This window comes from Panulirus ornatus, chromosome 43 (assembly GCF_036320965.1).
Source record: "Panulirus ornatus isolate Po-2019 chromosome 43, ASM3632096v1, whole genome shotgun sequence".
In the NCBI taxonomy this organism is placed as follows: domain Eukaryota; kingdom Metazoa; phylum Arthropoda; class Malacostraca; order Decapoda; family Palinuridae; genus Panulirus; species Panulirus ornatus.
The window spans coordinates 32,460,221-32,482,693 of NC_092266.1; the positions used below are offsets into that span (position 1 = coordinate 32,460,221).

A 22,473-nucleotide genomic window follows, 5' to 3' on the forward strand; every position below is an offset into this window, starting at 1 on the left:
GATGAAGCCAGCAGGTGTAAATACGAACAAGTATTCTTAGCAATAACAAAATCTGCACACAAACCTACTCAAATAGGCAATTAAAACTAGCAATCATCACAAATAAATATTTCAAAGTTAACTTTCATACCTTTTTTCATGTTTGCCATTTCCCAAATTAATGCCAAGAACAAGGAAATAGCCTCATTTGCTCATATCCTCTCTCTAGCTGTCATGTATATTGCACCAAAAACAGACCCCATGTCCACAAGACAGGCTACACAAATCTTTCTGTTTTTTCCCTGACTGCTTCACATAACCCTGGTTCAGCCCACCAACAACAACTCCCCTGTAAAATCATATCTTTCTACCCCATACAAGCCCAGAGCCTTCAAATTGTTTTTCACTCATGCTGGTTTTATAACGTTTCCTTGTTTTCTCAACTTCAGACATGCTTACCCTACTAAAGTCATCCTCTCCAAATGTTCAAGCCATTTCAACACATATTTGCCATTTCTTGCGTAAGCAAGTTAGCGTTAAGAACAGGGTAGTGAGCCTAAGAGGAAAAATCCTCACTGAAGCAGGGGGTAGCGATGCTCTTTCCTGTGGGGCAGGGTAGCGCCAGAAATGGATGAAGACAAGCAAGTATGAATTTGTACATGTATATAAATATTTATATATATATATATATATATTTTTTTGCTTTGTCGCTGTCTCCCGCGTTTGCGAGGTAGTGCAAGGAAACAGACGAAAGAAATGGCCCAACCCAACCCCATACACATGTATATACATACACGTCCACACACGCAAATATACATACCTACACAGCTTTCCATGGTTTACCCCAGACGCTTCACATGCCCTGATTCAATCCACTGACAGCACATCAAACCCGGTATACCACATCGATCCAATTCACTCTATTCCTTGCCCGCCTTTCACCCTCCTGCATTTCAGGCCCCGATCACTCAAAATCTTTTTCACTCCATCTTTCCACCTCCAATTTGGTCTCCCACTTCTCCTCGTTCCCTCCACCTCCGACACATATATCCTCTTGGTCAATCTTTCCTCACTCATTCTCTCCATGTGCCCAAACCATTTCAAAACACCCTCTTCTGCTCTCTCAACCATGCTCTTTTAATTTCCACACATCTCTCTTACCCTTACATTACTTACTCGATCAAACCACCTCACACCAAACATTGTCCTCAAACATCTCATTTCCAGCACATCCACCCTCCTGCACACAACTCTATCCATAGCCCACGCCTCGCAACCATACAACATTGTTGGAACCACTATTCCTTCAAACATACCCATTTTTGCTTTCCGAGATAATGTTCTCGACTTCCACACATTCTTCAAGGCTCCCAGGATTTTCGCCCCCTCCCCCACCCTATGATTCACTTCCGCTTCCATGGTTCCATCCGCTGCTAGATCCACTCCCAGATATCTAAAACACTTTACTTCCTCCAGTTTTTCTCCATTCAAACTTACCTCCCAATTGACTTGACCCTCAACCCTACTGTACCTAATAACCTTGCTCTTATTTACATTTACTCTTAACTTTCTTCTTTCACACACTTTACCAAACTCAGTCACCAGCTTCTGCAGTTTCTCACATGAATCAGCCACCAGCGCTGTATCATCAGCAAACAACAACTGACTCACTTCCCAAGCTCTCTCATCCACAACAGACTTCATTCTTGCCCCTCTTTCCAAAACTCTTGCATTCACCTCCCTAACAACCCCGTCCATAAACAAATTAAACAACCATGGAGACATTACAAACCCCTGCCGCAAACCTACATTCACTGAGAACCAATCACTTTCCTCTCTTCCTACACGTACACATGCCTTACATCCTCGATAAAAACTTTTCACTGCTTCCAACAACTTGCCACCCACACCATATATTCTTAATACCTTCCACAGAGCATCTCTATCAACTCTAACATATGCCTTCTCCAGATCCATAAATGCTACATACAAATCCATTTGCTTTTCTAAGTATTTCTCACATACATTCTTCAAAGCAAACACCTGATCCACACATCCTCTACCACTTCTGAAACCACACTGCTCTTCCCCAATCTGATGCTCTGTACATGCCTTCACCCTCTCAATCAATACCCTCCCATATAATTTACCAGGAATACTCAACAAACTTATACCTCTGTAATTTGAGCACTCACTCTTATCCCCTTTGCCTTTATACAATGGCACTATGCACGCATTCTGCTAATCCTCAGGCACCTCACCATGAGTCATTTTTTTTTTTTTTTTTTTTTATACTTTGTCGCTGTCTCCCGCGTTTGCGAGGTAGCGCAAGGAAACAGACGAAAGAAATGGCCCAACCCCCCCCATACACATGTACATACACACGTCCACACACGCAAATATACATACCTACACAGCTTTCCATGGTTTACCCCGGACGCTTCACATGCCTTGATTCAATCCACCGACAGCACGTCAACCCCTGTATACCACATCGCTCCAATTCACTCTATTTCTTGCCCTCCTTTCACCCTCCTGCATGTTCAGGCCCCGATCACACAAAATCCTTTTCACTCCATCTTTCCACCTCCAATTTGGTCTCCCTCTTCTCCTCGTTCCCTCCACCTCCGACACATATATCCTCTTGGTCAATCTTTCCTCACTCATTCTCTCCATGTGCCCAAACCATTTCAAAACACCCTCTTCTGCTCTCTCAACCACGCTCTTTTTATTTCCACACATCTCTCTTACCCTTACGTTACTTACTCGATCAAACCACCTCACACCACACATTGTCCTCAAACATCTCATTTCCAGCACATCCATCCTCCTGCGCACAACTCTATCCATAGCCCACGCCTCGCAACCATACAACATTGTTGGAACCACTATTCCTTCAAACATACCCATTTTTGCTTTCTGGGATAATGTTCTCGACTTCCACACATTTTTCAAGGCTCCCAAAATTTTCGCCCCCTCCCCCACCCTATGATCCACTTCCGCTTCCATGGTTCCATCCGCTGACAGATCCACTCCCAGATATCTAAAACACTCCACTTCCTCCAGTTTTTCTCCATTCAAACTCACCTCCCATTGACTTGACCCTCAACCCTACTGTACCTAATAACCTTGCTCTTATTCACATTTACTCTTAACTTTCTTCTTCCACACACTTTACCAAACTCCGTCACCAGCTTCTGCAGTTTCTCACATGAATCCACCACCAGCGCTGTATCATCAGCGAACAACAACTGACTCACTTCCCAAGCTCTCTCATCCCCAACAGACTTCATACTTGCCCCTCTTTCCAAAACTCTTGCATTTACCTCCCTAACAACCCCATCCATAAACAAATTAAACAACCATGGAGACATCACACACCCCTGCCGCAAACCTACATTCACTGAGAACCAATCACTTTCCTCTCTTCCTACACGTACACATGCCTTACATCCTCGATAAAAACTTTTCACTGCTTCTAACAACTTTCCTCCCACACCATATATTCTTAATACCTTCCACAGAGCATCTCTATCAACTCTATCATATGCCTTCTCCAGATCCATAAATGCTACATACAAATCCATTTGCTTTTCTAAGTATTTCTCACATACATTCTTCAAAGCAAACACCTGATCCACACATCCTCTACCACTTCTGAAACCACACTGCTCTTCCCCAATCTGATGCTCTGTACATGCCTTCACCCTCTCAATCAATACCCTCCCATATAATTTACCAGGAATACTCAGCAAACTTATACCTCTGTAATCTGAGCACTCACTCTTATCCCCTTTGCCTTTGTACAATGGCACTATGCACGCATTCCGCCAATCCTCAGGCACCTCACCATGAGTCATACATACATTAAATAACCTTACCAACCAGTCAACAATACAGTCACCCCCTTTTTTAATAAATTCCACTGCAATACCATCCAAACCTGCTGCCTTGCCGGCTTTCATCTTCCGCAAAGCTTTTACTACCTCTTCTCTGTTTACCAAATCATTTTCCCTAACCCTCTCACTTTGCACACCACCTCGACCCAAACACCCTATATCTGCCACTCTGTCATCAGACACATTCAACAAACCTTCAAAATACTCATTCCATCTCCTTCTCACATCACCACTACTTGTTATCACCTCCCCATTTACGCCCTTCACTGAAGTTCCCATTTGCTCCCTTGTCTTACGCACCCTATTCACCTCCTTCCAGAACATCTTTTTATTCTCCCTAAAATTTACTGATAGTCTCTCACCCCAACTCTCATTTGCCCTTTTTTTCACCTCTTGCACCTTTCTCTTGACCTCCTGTCTCTTTCTTTTATACTTCTCCCACTCAATTGCATTTTTTCCCTGCAAAAATCGTCCAAATGCCTCTCTCTTCTCTTTCACTAATACTCTTACTTCTTCATCCCACCACTCACTACCCTTTCTAAACAGCCCACCTCCCACTCTTCTCATGCCACAAGCATCTTTTGCGCAATCCATCACTGATTCCCTAAATACATCCCATTCCTCCCCCACTCCCCTTACTTCCATTGTTCTCACCTTTTTCCATTCTGTACACAGTCTCTCCAGATACTTCTTCACACAGGTCTCCTTCCCAAGCTCACTTACTCTCACCACCTTCTTCACCCCAACATTCACTCTTCTTTTCTGAAAACCCATACTAATCTTCACCTTAGCCTCCACAAGATAATGATCAGACATCCCTCCAGTTGCACCTCTCAGCACATTGACATCCAAAAGTCTCTCTTTCGCACGCCTGTCAATTAACACGTAATCCAATAACGCTCTCTGGCCATCTCTCCTACTTACATAAGTATACTTATGTATATCTCGCTTTTTAAACCAGGTATTCCCAATCATCAGTCCTTTTTCAGCACATAAATCTACAAGCTCTTCACCATTTCCATTTACAACACTGAACACCCCATGCATACCAATTATTCCCTCAACTGCCACATTACTCACCATGAGTCATACATACATTAAATAACCTTACCAATCAGTCAACAATACAGTCACCCCCTTTTTCAATAAATTCCACTGCAATACCATCCAATCCTGCTGCCTTGCCAGGGGATAGGGGAGTAAGAACACTTCCCACGTATTCCCTGCGTGTCGTAGAAAGCGACTAAAAGGGGAGGGAGCGGGGGGCTGGAAATCCTCCTCTCTCGTTTTTTTTTTAATTTTCCAAAAGAAGGAACAGAGTGGGGCCAGGTGAGGATATTCCAAAAAAGGCCCAGTCCTCTGTTCTTAACGCTACCTCGCTAACGCGGGAAATGGCGAATAGTTTAAAAGAAAAGAAAAAATATATATATATATATATATATATATATATATATATATATATATATATATATATATATATATGTATGTGTGTGTGTGTGTGTGTCTGTATATGTGCATGTATAGGCAATTATGTATATATGTGTGTTTACGAGTGGATGGGCCATTCTTCGTCTGTTTCCTGGCACTACCTCGCTGGTGTGAGAAACAGCGATTAAGTATGATAGAAAAAATAAAATATTTTTTTTTTTTTTTTTATACCTCGTCGCTGTCTCCCGCGTTTGCGAGGTAGCGCAAGGAAACAGACGAAAGAAATGGCCCAACCCCCCCCATACACATGTACATACACACGTCCACACACGCAAATATACATACCTACACAGCTTTCCATGGTTTACCCCGGACGCTTCACATGCCCTGATTCAATCCACTGACAGCACGTCAACCCCTGTATACCACATCGCTCCAATTCACTCTATTCCTTGCCCTCCTTTCACCCTCCTGCATGTTCAGGCCCCGATCACACAAAATCCTTTTCACTCCATCTTTCCACCTCCAATTTGGTCTCCCTCTTCTCCTCGTTCCCTCCACCTCCGACACATATATCCTCTTGGCCAATCTTTCCTCACTCATTCTCTCCATGTGCCCAAACCATTTCAAAACACCCTCTTCTGCTCTCTCAACCACGCTCTTTTTATTTCCACACATCTCTCTTACCCTTACGTTACTTACTCGATCAGACCACCTCACACCACACATTGTCCTCAAACATCTCATTTCCAGCACATCCATCCTCCTGTGAACAACTCTATCCATAGCCCACGCCTCGCAACCATACAACATTGTTGGAACCACTATTCCTTCAAACATACCCATTTTTGCTTTCCGGGATAATGTTCTTGACTTCCACACATTTTTCAAGGCTCCCAAAATTTTCGCCCCCTCCCCCACCCTATGATCCACTTCCGCTTCCATGGTTCCATCCGCTGACAGATCCACTCCCAGATATCTAAAACACTTCACTTCCTCCAGTTTTTCTCCATTCAAACTCACCTCCCAATTGACTTGACCCTCAACCCTACTGTACCTAATAACCTTGCTCTTATTCACATTTACTCTTAACTTTCTTCTTCCACACACTTTACCAAACTCCGTCACCAGCTTCTGCAGTTTCTCACATGAATCCGCCACCAGCGCTGTATCATCAGCGAACAACAGCTTTCATAAATATTCATCATTTCCCACGTTAGCGAGGTAACGTCAAGAACAGAGTACTGAGCCTCAGAGGGGAAATCCTCACTTGGCCCCCTTCTCTGTTCCTGTACGTACATGTTGATATGTATGAGTGGATGGGTCTTTCTTCGTCTGTTTCCTGGCACTACTTCGCTGACATGGCAAACAGCGATCAAGTAGAGTACAAAGCCTTAGAGGGAAAATCCTCACTTGGCCCCCTTCTATGTTCCAGTATGTATATGTGTATAAGTTGATATATATTTATCTTATTATTCTTTTTTTAATATTACTTTGTCGCTGTCTCCCGCATTAGCGAGGTAACGCATGGATATCCTGGGGATAGGGGAGAAAGAATACTTCCCATGTATTCCCTCCATGTCATAGAAGGCGACTAAAAGGGGAGGGAGCGGGGGCTGGAAATCCTCCCCCCTTTTTTTTTTAATTTTCCAAAAGAAGGAACAGTGAAGGGGGCAAAGTGAGGATAATCCCTCAAAGGCTCAGTCCTCTGTTCTTAATGCAACCTCTGTAATGCAGGAAATGGCGAATAGTATGAAAGAAAAAAGAAAGAAATATGTGCGTGTGTATGTGTGTGTGTATATGAGTTCACCTGTTTCCTTGCGCTACCTCGCAAACGCGGGAGACAGCGACAAAGTATAATAAAAAAAAAAAAAAATAAATTATCCCTGGGGGATAGGGGAGAAAGAATATTTCCCACATATTCCCTGTGTACATGCTCACCATTTTCCAGGTTGGATTTAATTATCTTTTTTCTTTATTTCACCCTTGTTCAACAATTCCTGTATTAGCAAGGTAGTGCCAGGCATAGGTGTAGAAATGGCCTCATTTGTCAACCATAAAAACCATCATTAATGACTTTCTTGGAGCTGCTTACCATCAAAATTGGATGTCCTGAATATTTTACTCACCATAAACCTTTTTAGCTAACTTGTTTTTAGGTGTAATTAATTACTAAATATGCAACTGCCAATTACAACAATGTACAACTTTTGAAAATACTACTACTATAATGATCTTGAAGTTATACATATTCATATATACATTATTGAATGATGTGCTAAAAAAAAGAAAACAAACAAACTAATATGGGTAAAAATCATCCTTCCTTTGGCCTAGCAGTCGTGGCTGTTTAAAACTTGGGGTGTAAAATTCTTCAAAACAAGGATCACGGTCACGATTACGGTCACCAAAGTTTGGGCTGTAGCTTCTTGGGCCATAACCTGGACCACTGTAAGGTGGGCTGTACCTCTGACCACCAAAACCTTGGTTACCAAAGGATGGACCACGATTTGGACCAATACCTGGACTAAGAGAAGGACCAGGACGACGACCATATCGGATTTCTTGGCCATAAGGTCTATCATAACGGTCATGGTCTCGGTCACGGTTACCATAACCATCATCAAATGGAGGTGGTTCATAATCATCATAATTTATAGAACTAAGTGGACGAGGAAGCTGGTAATATGGCTGCTGATATCTAGCCATGCTTTCACGGCGATCATCATCTGCAGCTGTCCATTCACCATATCCTGTAGGGGGTTCCACCTGTCAAAATAGATTTCCTTTTAAAACAACTTCACTATTCCAAAGGGTGTGGGTAATGGGCTGTAGATGTATGAGAATGGGAAGTAAGTGAGAAAATCATCTGTAAAATAGAAAGACATGTTGATGGTAACTACAGGGAAGGGTGCAAGTGAGTGGAAAAAGAACAATAAAATGTAGCAGTAGGGGAGCAGAGAGGCATGAAAGCTGAAAAGTACAGCAGAAGAAGGAAAGGGAAAGAAAACATGAAAGTTTTTCAAAGAAAAGTTGAAAACAATATAGGAAATGAATTGAGGAAAACAAAAGCAAACGAGGCAACTGTGAGAAGGGTAGATAGGTAAGTGGTAACACACAAAAGATGCCAAAAAAGGAAATGACTTATAAGGAATGCTGAATCTGTTACATGATGCACATAGAATCAGGTTGCAAGAATAAAATAAAAAGAATAGAGGCAATGAGATGAAGGAAAGTAATAGAAGCCTTGCAGAGGATGAAATGTGGGAATGCATCAAAAGTGGGTGAGAATGAAGAACTTTCTTACGAAAGCAATTAACAGTGGTGCTGGCTTATATGTGTGGCTGTTCTATGTACTTATGTACAGTCCAAAGTGACTCGTACCTTGTAATCATGCACAAAACAGCTAACTGGAAACAAGCAATATGGTTTTATGGAAAGGTATACATAAGGTGTGTTGGCCAAGTGGAAAAGAAGTAACTTGAGTAAAAAAGTCCAGAATGAAAGTTAGAATAATGATACAATTACATAACAGAAAAGCAAATGATGTACTTGGAAAAAAGTCAGAGAGAATCTGAAGAAGGAATAAAAACAAAAAACAAAAAAAGCATACAGAGGATGAGTACATTCAGTGAAGTCTGAAATAATTTAAGCCATAAAAAATTATGTTTGCAAAAAAATTTTGGAAGGTGTACTGGGGAATAAAGTTAAGGTGTCAAATGGTAAAATAATATTACAGGAGAGAGAGAAAAAGAGAGGTAAAGCTCTCAAACAATGGTAAAACTTGGCACACACATGGAGTAGTGACTGAGATCAACAGGTGTGGAGGTGGAACTAGAGATGAGCAAGTCTTGAAGCATGGAAAAGTGGTCATGTGCCTGATAATTGTATACAAACTTTTTGTTACGGATGAATGTTTCCTTCCCATAGCTGTAGGTTGCATGGTAGGAAAGTGAACGATTGTGTTAGGATCAGTGAACCTATTGCTAGTGAAAATCAAGGTAGGTATAAGGAAAGGAAGAAGGGATGATGATTACATTTTCACACAAAGACAAATAGCAGAGAAAGTTCAAGAGCTGAAGAAAGTGCATGGCATAAAAAATAATTTAAAAAATGGGCAAACCTTACCCTGTTTTCAACAACTTCACGTCCTGCTCTAGGTCTCTGGGGCAGGCGCTTGAAGTATTCCTCATCTCGTGGCAGTGGATTTCCTGTGAAAGGGAAAAATCTGTTAGTTTAATTCAAGCATTCCACTCCCTAGACACACACAATAATTACACTTCAAATGTTTCAACTTGTGTGTTAATACAGTAATATCAATGTTAGTGAATGCCTTGAAAGGCCATGGATCCTTTTTGGGTTTCCTCATTAAGCAGCAATGAATTTTCCAATATGATTAAAATGAATAAAAACACTAGATGTTTCCAGATTTAATATGCTGCTCTTTTATAAACCATAAACATGACTATATAGTGATATGCTTTTCTTTCTCAATCCTGTTTTCTTACTTGGTTTCATTTACACAATAGGGAATCACATCAATCCTGCCTTTTGGCTCTCTCAAACATAACTTCACCTTAAGTATAGTACTAAAGCAATTAAACTATAGAACTTCCATACTAATATTATGGCCAAGTTGATCCACCAAGTAAGGCCAACATCCATTCACAAAACCCACCCACACAAAATGGCTTCACTACACACACACAAAATGACATATGAATGCAGAAAAAAAAAATGTGTTAGTACCATATTAAGGGTATCTGTCTGTAAAATGAAATAGGCAAATTATACAAGTCATTTTAGACATTATGTCGGTAAGTTACAACAAGCTGTGAGTGGGAGTCTGAACATTTAACGATGAATACAGATTCTGCACCCACAAAAATGTAATCAGCCACTTACAGGTAAAAGATGTCGTAACTAAGAATACCTCCCCCCCTTTTTTTTTTCTTACATACAAGATACTGAGTGATACCAACACTCAAAACCTCATTTATCAGGATCACATATTTGGCATGTACAGACATACCTCTTTTCAGATATATAAGCACAACATCTCTAAAAATGTACACATGAATATCTTCAAAAACAACTAAGCAACTTATAACATTATTAACTTACAAACTAAACTACTTAGGGAATAATCAAGTTACTTTCAGAGCTAAAATTCCCACTAATTTTTCAAAGAAAACGAAGATATACCATCCTTCAATAATGAGTAAAATATATACAAATTAACTTACTCACCAAACATGGTGTTTTTTAGCTTCAAGGTGAGGAGAAAATCTGTTGAGGCTTAGGGCACTCACCAGGTCCCAAGGGATTTACAGATGATGTGGGGAAAAAAAAAAAATAGTTGCTGGTTCATGTTCACTTGATAAATTAAGTTCCGCTCATAAATAAGCAAAACTGGGATACATCATCTGTCTTGTTTAGGTGGATATTACAGCTGGGTGGAGGAGGAAGATTCCGTCAGGAAGCAGGCAATGTTTATCTGCTGTCCTTTGCACTGCCCTTTGTAAGCAGACCTCTGTAGTCTTGTATGACCTAAACAAAGTTAAAGGGGAACTTGGGCTTCTCTCAAAGTTTTGAACACTGATACATGTCACCTTTAGTGCAGTCAGCTAGATGGAACAACCTACACCCGTCAGTACCTGGATGATGTAATCAAGTGTCTCTTGTCTTTTCTATTTTGCTTCTCTGAAACACCATAGTGCACACTAGCATACTTTAACCAAAAGGAGTTGACAAAATGTACCAAAATCCCACAGAACTTGCAGCTAAACTAGAAATTATGCACATCAGCTACCTTGGCTTTGCAGAAGATGAAATCCATCAAGGCAGTGGGTTTTGGCTGGTATTGCAGTGGAATTTATACATAAAAAAAGGGGGGGGGGGTGACTGTGTTGTTGATAGGTTGATAGGGAAATTCAATGTATGTAAGGATCACGGTGAAGTGCCTGAGGATTGGTGAAATGCATGCGCAGTGTCGTTGTACAAAGGGAAAGGGGATAAAGGTGAGTGTTCAAACTACTGAGGCATAAGTTTGTTGAGTATTCCTGGGAAATTATATGGGAAAGTATTGACTGAGAGAGTGAAGGCATGTGCAGAGCATCAGACTGGGAAAGAGCAGTGTGGTTTCAGAAGTAGAGGATGTATGGATCAAGTGAGATATACTTAGAAAAACAAGATGGATTTGTAGGTAGCATTTATGGATCTGGAGAGGGTATATGATAAGAATTGATAGAGATGCTTTGTGGAAGGTCTTAAGAGTATATGGTGGGAGGTAAGTCACTAGAAAAGTTTTTATCGAGGATTTAAGGTATGTGTACGAGTAGGAAGAGAGGAGAGTGTTGGTTCCCAGTGAATGTCGATCTGCAGTACGGGTATGTGATGTCCCCATGGTTGTTTAATGTGTTTATGGATGGAGTGGTTTGGGAGGTAAATGCAAGAGTTTTAAAGACAGAGGCAAGTATGCAGTCAGTTGGGTATGAGTGCCTGGGAAATAAGTCAGTTGTTGTTCGCTAATGATACAGCTCTGGTGGCTGAATTGTGTGAGAAACTGCAGAAGTTGCTGACTGAGTTTGAAAAAAAGTGTGAAAGGAGAAAGTTGAGAGTTAATATTAATAAGAGCAAGGTTATTAGGTTCAATTGGGTTGAGAGAGCAGAAGTGGGTGTGTTGAAATGGTTTGGACATATGGAGAGAATGAGTGAGGAGGATACAAGTGTCAGAAGTGAAAGGAACAAAGAGAAGCGGGAGACCAAATTAGAGGAAGGATGAAGTGAAAAAGATTTTGAGTGATTGGGGCCTGAACATACAGAAGGGTGAAAGGCATGCAAGGAACACAGTGAAATGGAATGATCTGGTATGCCAGGGTCAATGTGCTGTCAATGTACTGAATCAGGTCATGTGAAGCATCTGGGGTAAACCATGGAAAGGTCTGTGGAGCCTGGATTTGGAAAGAAAGCTGTACATTTGGTGCATTACACATGACAGCTAGAGGCCAAGTGTGAACGAATGTGACCTTTTTGTCTGTTTTTCTGGTGCTACCTTGCTGAAGTGGTGCGAGTGTGTGTAGTGATGCTATTTTCCGTGAGGTGGGATAGTGACAGGAATGGATGAAGGTAAGCATGTATGAATGAGTATATGTCTGTGTATGTTTATGTATATGTTGATATGTATATGTATGTATATGTGCATTTACGTGTATACATATGTATATATGAGTGGATGGGCCATTCTTTGTCTGCTTCCTGGAGCTACCACGCTGATGTGGGAAACAGCGATTAAGTATAATGATTATACAAAAAAACAGAGACTAATAGAAAGACAGCATGTGACTGACCCTTGCTAAAAAGTGGGATAAATTCTAACCTCACTGTCTTAGGGATAACTAAGTAATGGAACACTTGGTTGGTTATATCTAGAACTCCCTTTATTATCAGTGCTCCTGCAGCTTTGTGGCTATGCTCAATGCAGTAGCAGGGTATGGGGAACTTGTTTAGAGTGAAAAGGTCTTTCATAAGTCTCTTACCATCTAATATTCATAAAACCTAATGGTAAGTTCTAACCAAGGTACGACCATACCATGAGTCCAAAAAAAGAACCAATGGGAATATCATTAACATCTACCATTATACAGATCCAGGACTTGTGCAGCTTTGAGGTCACAATCCATGCTAAAAGAAGGGTAAGGCTGAACTTTGGAGTGAAACAATCCTCAATGAGACTACTACTAGTTTCTGCCTGCCAAATGACAACGAAACAGTCTTGTTAATGTGACTTCTTACACACACATTATAACCACAGTAGATGGTGTCTAGTAGGACATCCACATGTGATTTTTCATCAATTAACCTTAAGACCCCCTTTAAGGGGATCCTGTAGCTTCAAAGTTATGCTACAAACAGCAGCAAGGAAAGGATGGATTCTTATGGAGTGAAAATTTTGGACAAAATTGTAATCCATTTCTAGTTCTGATGATATAACCTCCTGAAGGTGGCTTTTCACTAACAGCATACAGACTGGAAAAGCTCGTTAATGCTCTAATCCCTTCCTTTCCATACACACGCTCAACTTGAGTCATGACAAAGAAAAAATGAATTGTACACTGGTTTAAACAGCTGTAAAAGATAAAAATACAGAGGAATTCAAATATTACCAGAACACACAGTCCTTTTGAGGCTGTTTGTTACAGCATAAGAGATCAGAAACTAAAGAAATTGGCATTAAGAAGAAAAAATATCTAAAGAAATACCTGTGGACATTACACGCAGCCAAGGTGTACATAATGTCCATCATCGACTTAGTGTTTATCAAGTCAGTTCTCAAACATACCTATGGTTTTCCTTCCAACTTCTGTATTTGGTAAATCATTCCATATGTTAAAAATCATGTTGAAAAAACAGCACTTCATTCAAAGTAAAATGTTTCTTATCCCTGGGGATAGGGGAGAAAGAATACTTCCCACGTATTCCCTGCGTGTCGTAGAAGGTGACTAAAAGGGGAGGGAGCGGGGGGCTGGAAATCCTCCCCTCTCATTATTTTTTTCTTAATTTTCCAAAAGAAGGAACAGAGAAGGGGGTCAGGTGAGGATATTCCCTCAAAGGCCCAGTCCTCTGTTCTTAACGCTACCTTGCTAATGTGGGAAATGGCGAATAGTTTGAAAAAATAAAAAGAAATAAAAAAATGTCTGTATTCATTCTTAAGCATGAAATTACACAAAGCTAGCATATGAAATTGTCTACACAGTAATTATCAAGCCTCTGATAAATATGAACAACTGTACTGAATCAACTCTTTTCCTAACTAAATAAATTTAATCATGCAGGCTCTCATAGGATTAGAGTTCCAGTCCTAGAGTCATCTTTGTTGCTCACTGCTGTACTCTATCCATTCTTTTTTTCAAATAGGTTATCAAAAGTGAACATAATATTCAAGGTGGGGATGCACCAGTGAATCATAGGGTGAGTAGTATTTCCTTACACTTAAATTGGAGAACCTTGCCTATGAATCCACAAATTTTGTTCACACTTTTACAGCTTTTGTGCAATGCTTCCTTGGCTTTAGGTCATCAAAGATTATTACATCAAAGTCTTTTCTTTCATATACATTATGTTGTTCAACAGAATTCACGTGGTAGCTTAATTCTACTACTGATATGCAAGATTTTCCATTCATTGGTGTTAAATAATTTACCATCATCAGTGTGTCTGTTAATATGAAGCTGTAGACTTTATTTCTATTAATGATTTATTTCCCAACTTAGCATCACCTGCACATTTTGGTAACTTACAATGCGGCTTATTTTCAATGTCATTTAAACATATGAGGAGAACCAGTCCCAAAACTGATCACTATGGCACACCACATGTCATATCTAACTTCCCTGAAGCATGACCATCAATCACTGCTCTTTGTTTGCTACAAATAAACCATTTTTCCACCAACAAAGTAAAACCTTATCACTCTCATGTAAATTAACTTTTGCTTATAATCTTTGGTATGGGACTTCATTAAATGCTTTCTTAAAACCTAAATAGATGACATCAACTGCTTCACCTTAATCATACATGTTCATTATATCATACAAAAATTTAGCAGATTTATTAGGCAGGAATAACTTCAAAAACCAAGCTGTGATCAGTTAATCATGATGTGACCCTCTAGATGACTTACAATCTTTGTCTTGAATGACGGCTTCCTTAAGCTTGCCAACTACAGACATTAAGCTCAATGGGGAATAATCTCAAAGCAAGGCCTTATCACCTTTTTCAAATGTTGGTGTTACACTGGTGGCAAACCTGCAGTCTTTTGGAACTCCCAGAAGTATGTGACTTGCTGAAAAGAACAGTTACTAACTCAACTATCATTCTCTCTTAATCTCTTCATTCACTGTTCTCAGATTAATCTCATCTGGGCCTATCATATGATTGACTTTAGTGCTGCTAGTTTGTGTTATGTACAGTTTTCAGATTGGGTAGTGCCAATATGGTTTCAGGAGAGGTAGAGGATATATGGATCAGGAATTAGCTTTGAAGAATGTATGAGGAAAATACAGAGAAATGGATGGAATTTATGGATCTGGAGAAAATATATGATAGGGCTGTTAAAGATGCTTCCTTTGGAAGTTGTTATGATTATAAGGTGTGGGAAGAAAGCTGATGAAAGCAACAAGTGTGTGCAGGATAGCGTGGAGGATGAGAGGTTCCAAACAAAGATGACTTTTTGGCAGGGGTGTGTGATGTTACGAAGTCTGTTTCATCTGCTTGAGGATGTGGTGGCAATGGAGGTGAACGCAAGGGAAAGGTATGCATTCTACTGGAGGTAGGATAGGAAGTGATTAATTTGTTTGCTGGTGATGATACTGACAGAAGAATTGAGCCAGAAAGAGCCACAGCATGCAGGAGAAATTTGAGAGGTAATATGGATAAAAGATAGGTTTGGCAGTGGATACAGACAGGTTAGCTGGGGTGAGAGTTTGAACAGAGGCAGCTTCGAGGAAGTGAAGTGTTTTACATACCTGGGAGTGGATATGGCAGTGAATGGAACCATGGGAGGTGAAGTGAGTCACACAGTAGGGGAGGCAGTGAAGGTCCTGGGAACATTGAGGAATGTGTGAAAAGTGAGGCCACTATCTGGGAGGGCAAAGATGGGCCCTGACAGTGATGTATGGAGAGGAAAGCTATATATGGGAATGTACAGAATAGGGTGAATGTGTTGGAAGTAAAATGTTTACAGGATAATTCGTGGCATGGCAAGAGTTGACAGAATAAGAAATGATAGGGTAAGAGGAAGAAATAGTTTGGAAGGAATGAGTAAGAGGCTGACAAAGAAGATAAAGAGAAAGGGAAAACCAACTTGGAGATGGAAGGATGGAATGAGTAAGGTTTTGGATACATGAGGCATGAACAAGCAGGAAGGTGTAAGGAGTGCACATGATACAGTGAACTAGAGAAATGTGGTATACAGAAGACATACAGTCAGTAAGAAATGAACCCGGGAATACAAAACAGCCAGGGGAACCACAAAAAGGACTGGATTATATATATATATGGGGCCTTTATTGTCTTTTCCTAGCTCTACCTCGCACACATGAGGGGGGAGGGGGTTGTTATTTCATGTGTGGCGAGGTGGCGATGGGAATGAATAAAGGCAGACAGTATGAATTATGTGCATGTGTATATATGTATATGAATTATGTACATGTGTATATATGTGTGTATATATATGTATACGTTGAGATGTATAGGTATGTATATTTGCGGGTGTGGACGTGTATATATATACATGTGTATGTGGGTGGGTTGGGCCATTCTTTCATCTGTTTCCTTGCGCTACCTCGCTAATGCAGAAGACAACGACAAAGCAAAATAAATAAATATAAATATTTTTTTTTTTTTGCTTTGTCGCTGTCTCCCGCGTTTGCGAGGTAGCGCAAGGAAACAGACGAAAGAAATGGCCCAACCCACCCCCATACACATGTATATACATACGTCCACACACGCAAATATACATACCTACACAGCTTTCCATGGTTTACCCCAGATGCTTCACATGCCCTGATCCAATCCACTGACAGCACGTCAACCCCGGTACACCACATCGATCCAATTCACTCTATTCCTTGCCCTCCTTTCACCCTCCTGCATGTTCAGGCCCCGATCACACAAAATCTTTTTCAATCCATTTTTCCACCTCCAATTTGGTCTCCCACTTCTCCTCGTTCCCTCCACCTCCGACACATATATCCTCTTGGTCAATCTTTCCTCACTCATTCTCTCCAAGTGCCCAAACCATTTCAAAACACCCTCTTCTGCTCTCTCAACCACGCTCTTTTTATTTCCACACATCTCTCTTACCCTTATGTTACTTACTCGATCAAACCACCTCACACCAAACATTGTCCTCAAACATCTCATTTCCAGCACATCCATCCTCCTGCGCACAACTCTATCCATAGCCCACGCCTCGCAACCATACAACATTGTTGGAACCACTACTCCTTCAAACATACCCATTTTTGCTTTCCGAGATAATGTTCTCGACTTCCACACATTCTTCAAGGCTTCCAGAATTTTCGCCCCCTCCCCCACCCTATGATCCACTTCTGCTTCCATGGTTCCATCCGCTGCCAGATCCACTCCCAGATATCTAAAACACTTTACTTCCTCCAGTTTTTCTTCATTCAAACTTACCTCCCAATTGACTTGACCCTCAACCCTACTGTACCTAATAACCTTGCTCTTATTCACATTTACTCTTAACTTTCTTCTTTCACACACTTTACCAAACTCAGTCACCAGCTTCTGCAGTTTCTCACATGAATCAGCCACCAGCGCTGTATCATCAGCGAACAACAACTGACTCACTTCCCAATCTCTCTCATCCCCAACAGACTTCATAGTTGCACCTCTTTCCAAAACCCTTGCATTCACCTCCCCAACAATATCAATATATATATATATATATATATATATATATATATATATATATATATTTGTGGGAAACAGCGACAAAAAAAATATATATATATATATATATATATATATTTATATTTATCTTTATTATACTTTGTCGCTGTCTCCCGCGTTTGCGAGGTAATGCAAGGAAACAGACGAAAGAAATGGCCCAACCCCCCCCATACACATGTATATACATACGTCCACACACGCAAATATACATACCTACACAGCTTTCCATGGCTTACCCCAGACGCTTCACATGCCTTGATTCAATCCACTGACAGCACGTCAACCCCGGTATACCACATCGCTCCAATTCACTCTATTCCTTGCCCTCCTTTCACCCTCCTGCATGTTCAGGCCCCGATCACACAAAATCTTTTTCACTCCATCTTTCCACCTCCAATTTGGTCTCCCTCTTCTCCTTGTTCCCTCCACCTCCGACACATATATCCTCTTGGTCAATCTTTCCTCACTCATCCTCTCCATGTGCCCAAACCACTTCAAAACACCCTCTTCTGCTCTCTCAACCACGCTCTTTTTATTTCCACACATCTCTCTTACCCTTACGTTACTCACTCGATCAAACCACCTCACACCACACATTGTCCTCAAACATCTCATTTCCAGCACATCCATCCTCCTGCGCACAACTCTATCCATAGCCCACGCCTCGCAACCATACAACATTGTTGGAACCACTATTCCTTCATACATACCCATTTTTGCTTTCCGAGATAATGTTCTCGACTTCCACACATTCTTCAAGGCCCCCAGAATTTTCGCCCCCTCCCCCACCCTATGATCCACTTCCGCTTCCATGGTTCCATCCGCTGCCAGATCCACTCCCAGATATCTAAAACACTTCACTTCCTCCAGTTTTTCTCCATTCAAACTCACCTCCCAATTGACTTGACCCTCAACCCTACTGTACCTAATAACCTTGCTCTTATTCACATTTACTCTTAACTTTCTTCTTCCACACACTTTACCAAACTCAGTCACCAGCTTCTACAGTTTCTCACATGAATCAGCCACCAGCGCTGTATCATCAGCGAACAACAACTGACTCACTTCCCAAGCTCTCTCATCCTCAACAGACTTCATACTTGCCCCTCTTTCCAAAACTCTTGCATTTACCTCCCTAACAACCCCATCCATAAACAAATTAAACAACCATGGAGACATCACACACCCCTGCCGCAAACCTACATTCACTGAGAACCAATCACTTTCCTCTCTTCCTACACGTACACATGCCTTACATCCTCGATAAAAACTTTTCACTGCTTCTAACAACTTTCCTTCCACACCATATATTCTTAATACCTTCCACAGAGCATCTCTATCAACTCTATCATATGCCTTCTCCAGATCCATAAATGCTACATACAAAGCCATATATATATATATATATAATTTTTTTTTTTTTATACTTTGTCGCTGTCTCCCGCGTTTGCGAGGTAGCGCAAGGAAACAGACGAAAGAAATGGCCCAACCCCCCCCATACACATGTATATACATACGTCCACACACGCAAATATACATACCTACACAGCTTTCCATGGTTTACCCCAGACGCTTCACATGCCTTGATTCAATCCACTGACAGCACGTCAACCCCGGTATACCACATCGCTCCAATTCACTCTATTCCTTGCCCTCCTTTCACCCTCCTGCATGTTCAGGCCCCGATCACACAAAATCTTTTTCACTCCATCTTTCCACCTCCAATTTGGTCTCCCTCTTCTCCTCGTTCCCTCCACCTCCGACACATGTATCCTCTTGGTCAATCTTTCCTCACTCATCCTCTCCATGTGCCCAAACCACTTCAAAACACCCTCTTCTGCTCTCTCAACCACACTCTTTTTATTTCCACACATCTCTCTTACCCTTACGTTACTCACTCGATCAAACCACCTCACACCACACATTGTCCTCAAACATCTCATTTCCAGCACATCCATCCTCCTGCGCACAACTCTATCCATAGCCCACGCCTCGCAACCATACAACATTGTTGGAACCACTATTCCTTCAAACATACCCATTTTTGCTTTCCGAGATAATGTTCTCGACTTCCACACATTCTTCAAGGCCCCCAGAATTTTCGCCCCCTCCCCCACCCTATGATCCACTTCCGCTTCCATGGTTCCATCCGCTGCCAGATCCACTCCCAGATATCTAAAACACTTCACTTCCTCCAGTTTTTCTCCATTCAAACTCATATATATATATATATATATATATATATATATATATATATATATATATATATGTGTGTGTGTGTGTGTGTGTGTATATATATATATATACACACACAAATGGATTTGTATGTAGCATTTATGGATCTGGAGAAGGCATATGATAGAGTTGATAGAGATGCTCTGTGGAAGGTATTAAGAATATATGGTGTGGGAGGCAAGTTGTTAGAAGCAGTGAAAAGCTTTTATCGAGGATGTAAGGCATGTGTACGTGTAGGAAGAGAGGAAAGTGATTGGTTCTCAGTGAATGTAGGTTTGTGGCAGGGGTGTGTGATGTCTCCATGGTTGTTTAATTTGTTTATGGATGGGGTTGTTAGGGAAGTGAATGCAAGAGTTTTGGAAAGAGGGGCAAGTATGAAGTCTGTTGGGGATGAGAGAGCTTGGAAGTGAGTCAGTTGTTCGCTGATGATACAGTGCTGGTGGCTGATTCATGTGAGAAACTGCAGAAGCTGGTGACTGAGTTTGGTAAAGTGTGTGAAAGAAGAAAGTTAAGAGTAAATGTGAATAAGAGCAAGGTTATTAGGTACAGTAGGGTTGAGGGTCAAGTCAATTGGGAGGTGAGTTTGAATGGAGAAAAACTGGAGGAAGTGAAGTGTTTTAGATATCTGGGAGTGGATCTGGCAGCGGATGGAACCATGGAAGCGGAAGTGGATCATAGGGTGGGGGAGGGGGCGAAAATTCTGGGAGCCTTGAAGAATGTGTGGAAGTCGAGAACATTATCTCGGAAAGCAAAAATGGGTATGTTTGAAGGAATAGTGGTTCCAACAATGTTGTATGGTTGCGAGGCGTGGGCTATGGATAGAGTTGCGCGCAGGAGGATGGATGTGCTGGAAATGAGATGTTTGAGGACAATGTGTGGTGTGAGGTGGTTTGATCGAGTAAGTAACGTAAGGGTAAGAGAGATGTGTGGAAATAAAAAGAGCGTGGTTGAAAGAGCAGAAGAGGGTGTTTTGAAATGGTTCGGGCACATGGAGAGAATGAGTGAGGAAAGGTTGACCAAGAGAATATATGTGTTGGAGGTGGAGGGAACGAGGAGAAGAGGGAGACCAAATTGGAGGTGGAAAGATGGAGTGAAAAAGATTTTGTGTGATCGGGGCCTGAACATGCAGGAGGGTGAAAGGAGGGCAAGGAATAGAGTGAATTGGAGCGATGTGGTATACCGGGGTTGACGTGCTGTCAGTGGATTGAATCAAGGCATGTGAAGCGACTGGGGTAAACCATGGAAAGCTGTGTAGGTATGTATATTTGCGTGTGTGGATGTATGTATATACATGTGTATGGGGGTGGGTTGGGCCATTTCTTTCATCTGTTTCCTTGTGCTACCTCGCAAATGCGGGAGACAGCGACAAAGCAAAAAAAAGAAAAAAAAAAATATATATATATATCGAGGATGTAAGGCATGTGTACGTGTAGGAAGAGAGGAAAGTGATTGGTTCTCAGTGAATGTAGGTTTGCGGCAAGTGTGTGTGATGTCTCCATGGTTGTTTAATTTGTTTATGGATGGGGTTGTTAGGGAGGTGAATGCAAGAGTTTTGGAAAGAGGGGCAAGTATGAAATCTGTTGGGGATGAGAGAGATTGGGAAGTGAGTCAGTTGTTGTTCGCTGATGATACAGCGCTGGTGGCTGATTCATGTGAGAAACTGCAGAAGCTGGTGACTGAGTTTGGTAAAGTGTGTGAAAGAAGAAAGTTAAGAGTAAATGTGAATAAGAGCAAGGTTATTAGGTACAGTAGGGTTGAGGGTCAAGTCAATTGGGAGGTAAGTTTGAATGGAGAAAAACTGGAGGAAGTAAAGTGTTTTAGATATCTGGGAGTGGATCTGGCAGCGGATGGAACCATGGAAGCGGAAGTGGATCATAGGGTGGGGGAGGGGGCGAAAATCCTGGGAGCCTTGAAGAATGTGTGGAAGTCGAGAACATTATCTCGGAAAGCAAAAATGGGTATGTTTGAAGGAATAGTGGTTCCAACAATGTTGTATGGTTGCGAGGCGTGGGCTATGGATAAAGTTGTGCGCAGGATGATGGATGTGCAGGAAATGAGATGTTTGAGGACAATGTGTGGTGTGAGGTGGTTTGATCGAGTAAGTAACGTAATGGTAAGAGAGATGTGTGGAAATAAAAAGAGCGTGGTTGAGAGAGCAGAAGAGGGTGTTTTGAAATGGTTTGGGCACATGGAGAGAATGAGTGAGGAAAGATTGACCAAGAGGATATATGTGTCGGAGGTGGAGGGAACGAGGAGAAGTGGGAGACCAAATTGGAGGTGGAAAGATGGAGTGAAAAAGATTTTGTGTGATCGGGGCCTGAATATGCAGGAGGGTGAAAGGAGGGCAAGGAATAGAGTGAATTGGATCGATGTGGTATACCGGGGTTGACGTGCTGTCAGTGGATTGAATCAGGGCATGTGAAGCGTCTGGGATAAACCATGGAAAGCTGTGTAG

General features: G+C 41.4%; 1 protein-coding gene across 7 annotated transcripts in view; it reads right to left on the reverse strand.

The window, feature by feature from the left end:
* Positions 1 to 7,214: 7,214 nt before the first annotated feature.
* LOC139762525 (tRNA (uracil-5-)-methyltransferase homolog A-like) overlaps positions 7,215 to 22,473 on the reverse strand; it is a 71,729-nt gene continuing 56,470 nt past the window's right edge. For 4 of the 7 annotated variants that reach the window (XM_071687521.1, XM_071687519.1, XM_071687518.1 and 1 more), the window contains exons 15-16: positions 9,435 to 9,517; positions 7,215 to 8,075 (exon numbers count right to left, since the gene is read on the reverse strand). In XM_071687521.1, the coding sequence (XP_071543622.1) occupies positions 7,608 to 8,075; positions 9,435 to 9,517 (551 nt within the window). In that variant the 3' untranslated portion in view covers positions 7,215 to 7,607. Of the gene's footprint in view, positions 8,076 to 9,434; positions 9,518 to 22,473 lie in introns of those variants that run through there. The other 3 variants (XR_011715731.1, XR_011715733.1, XR_011715732.1) reach the window with 3 other exon arrangements.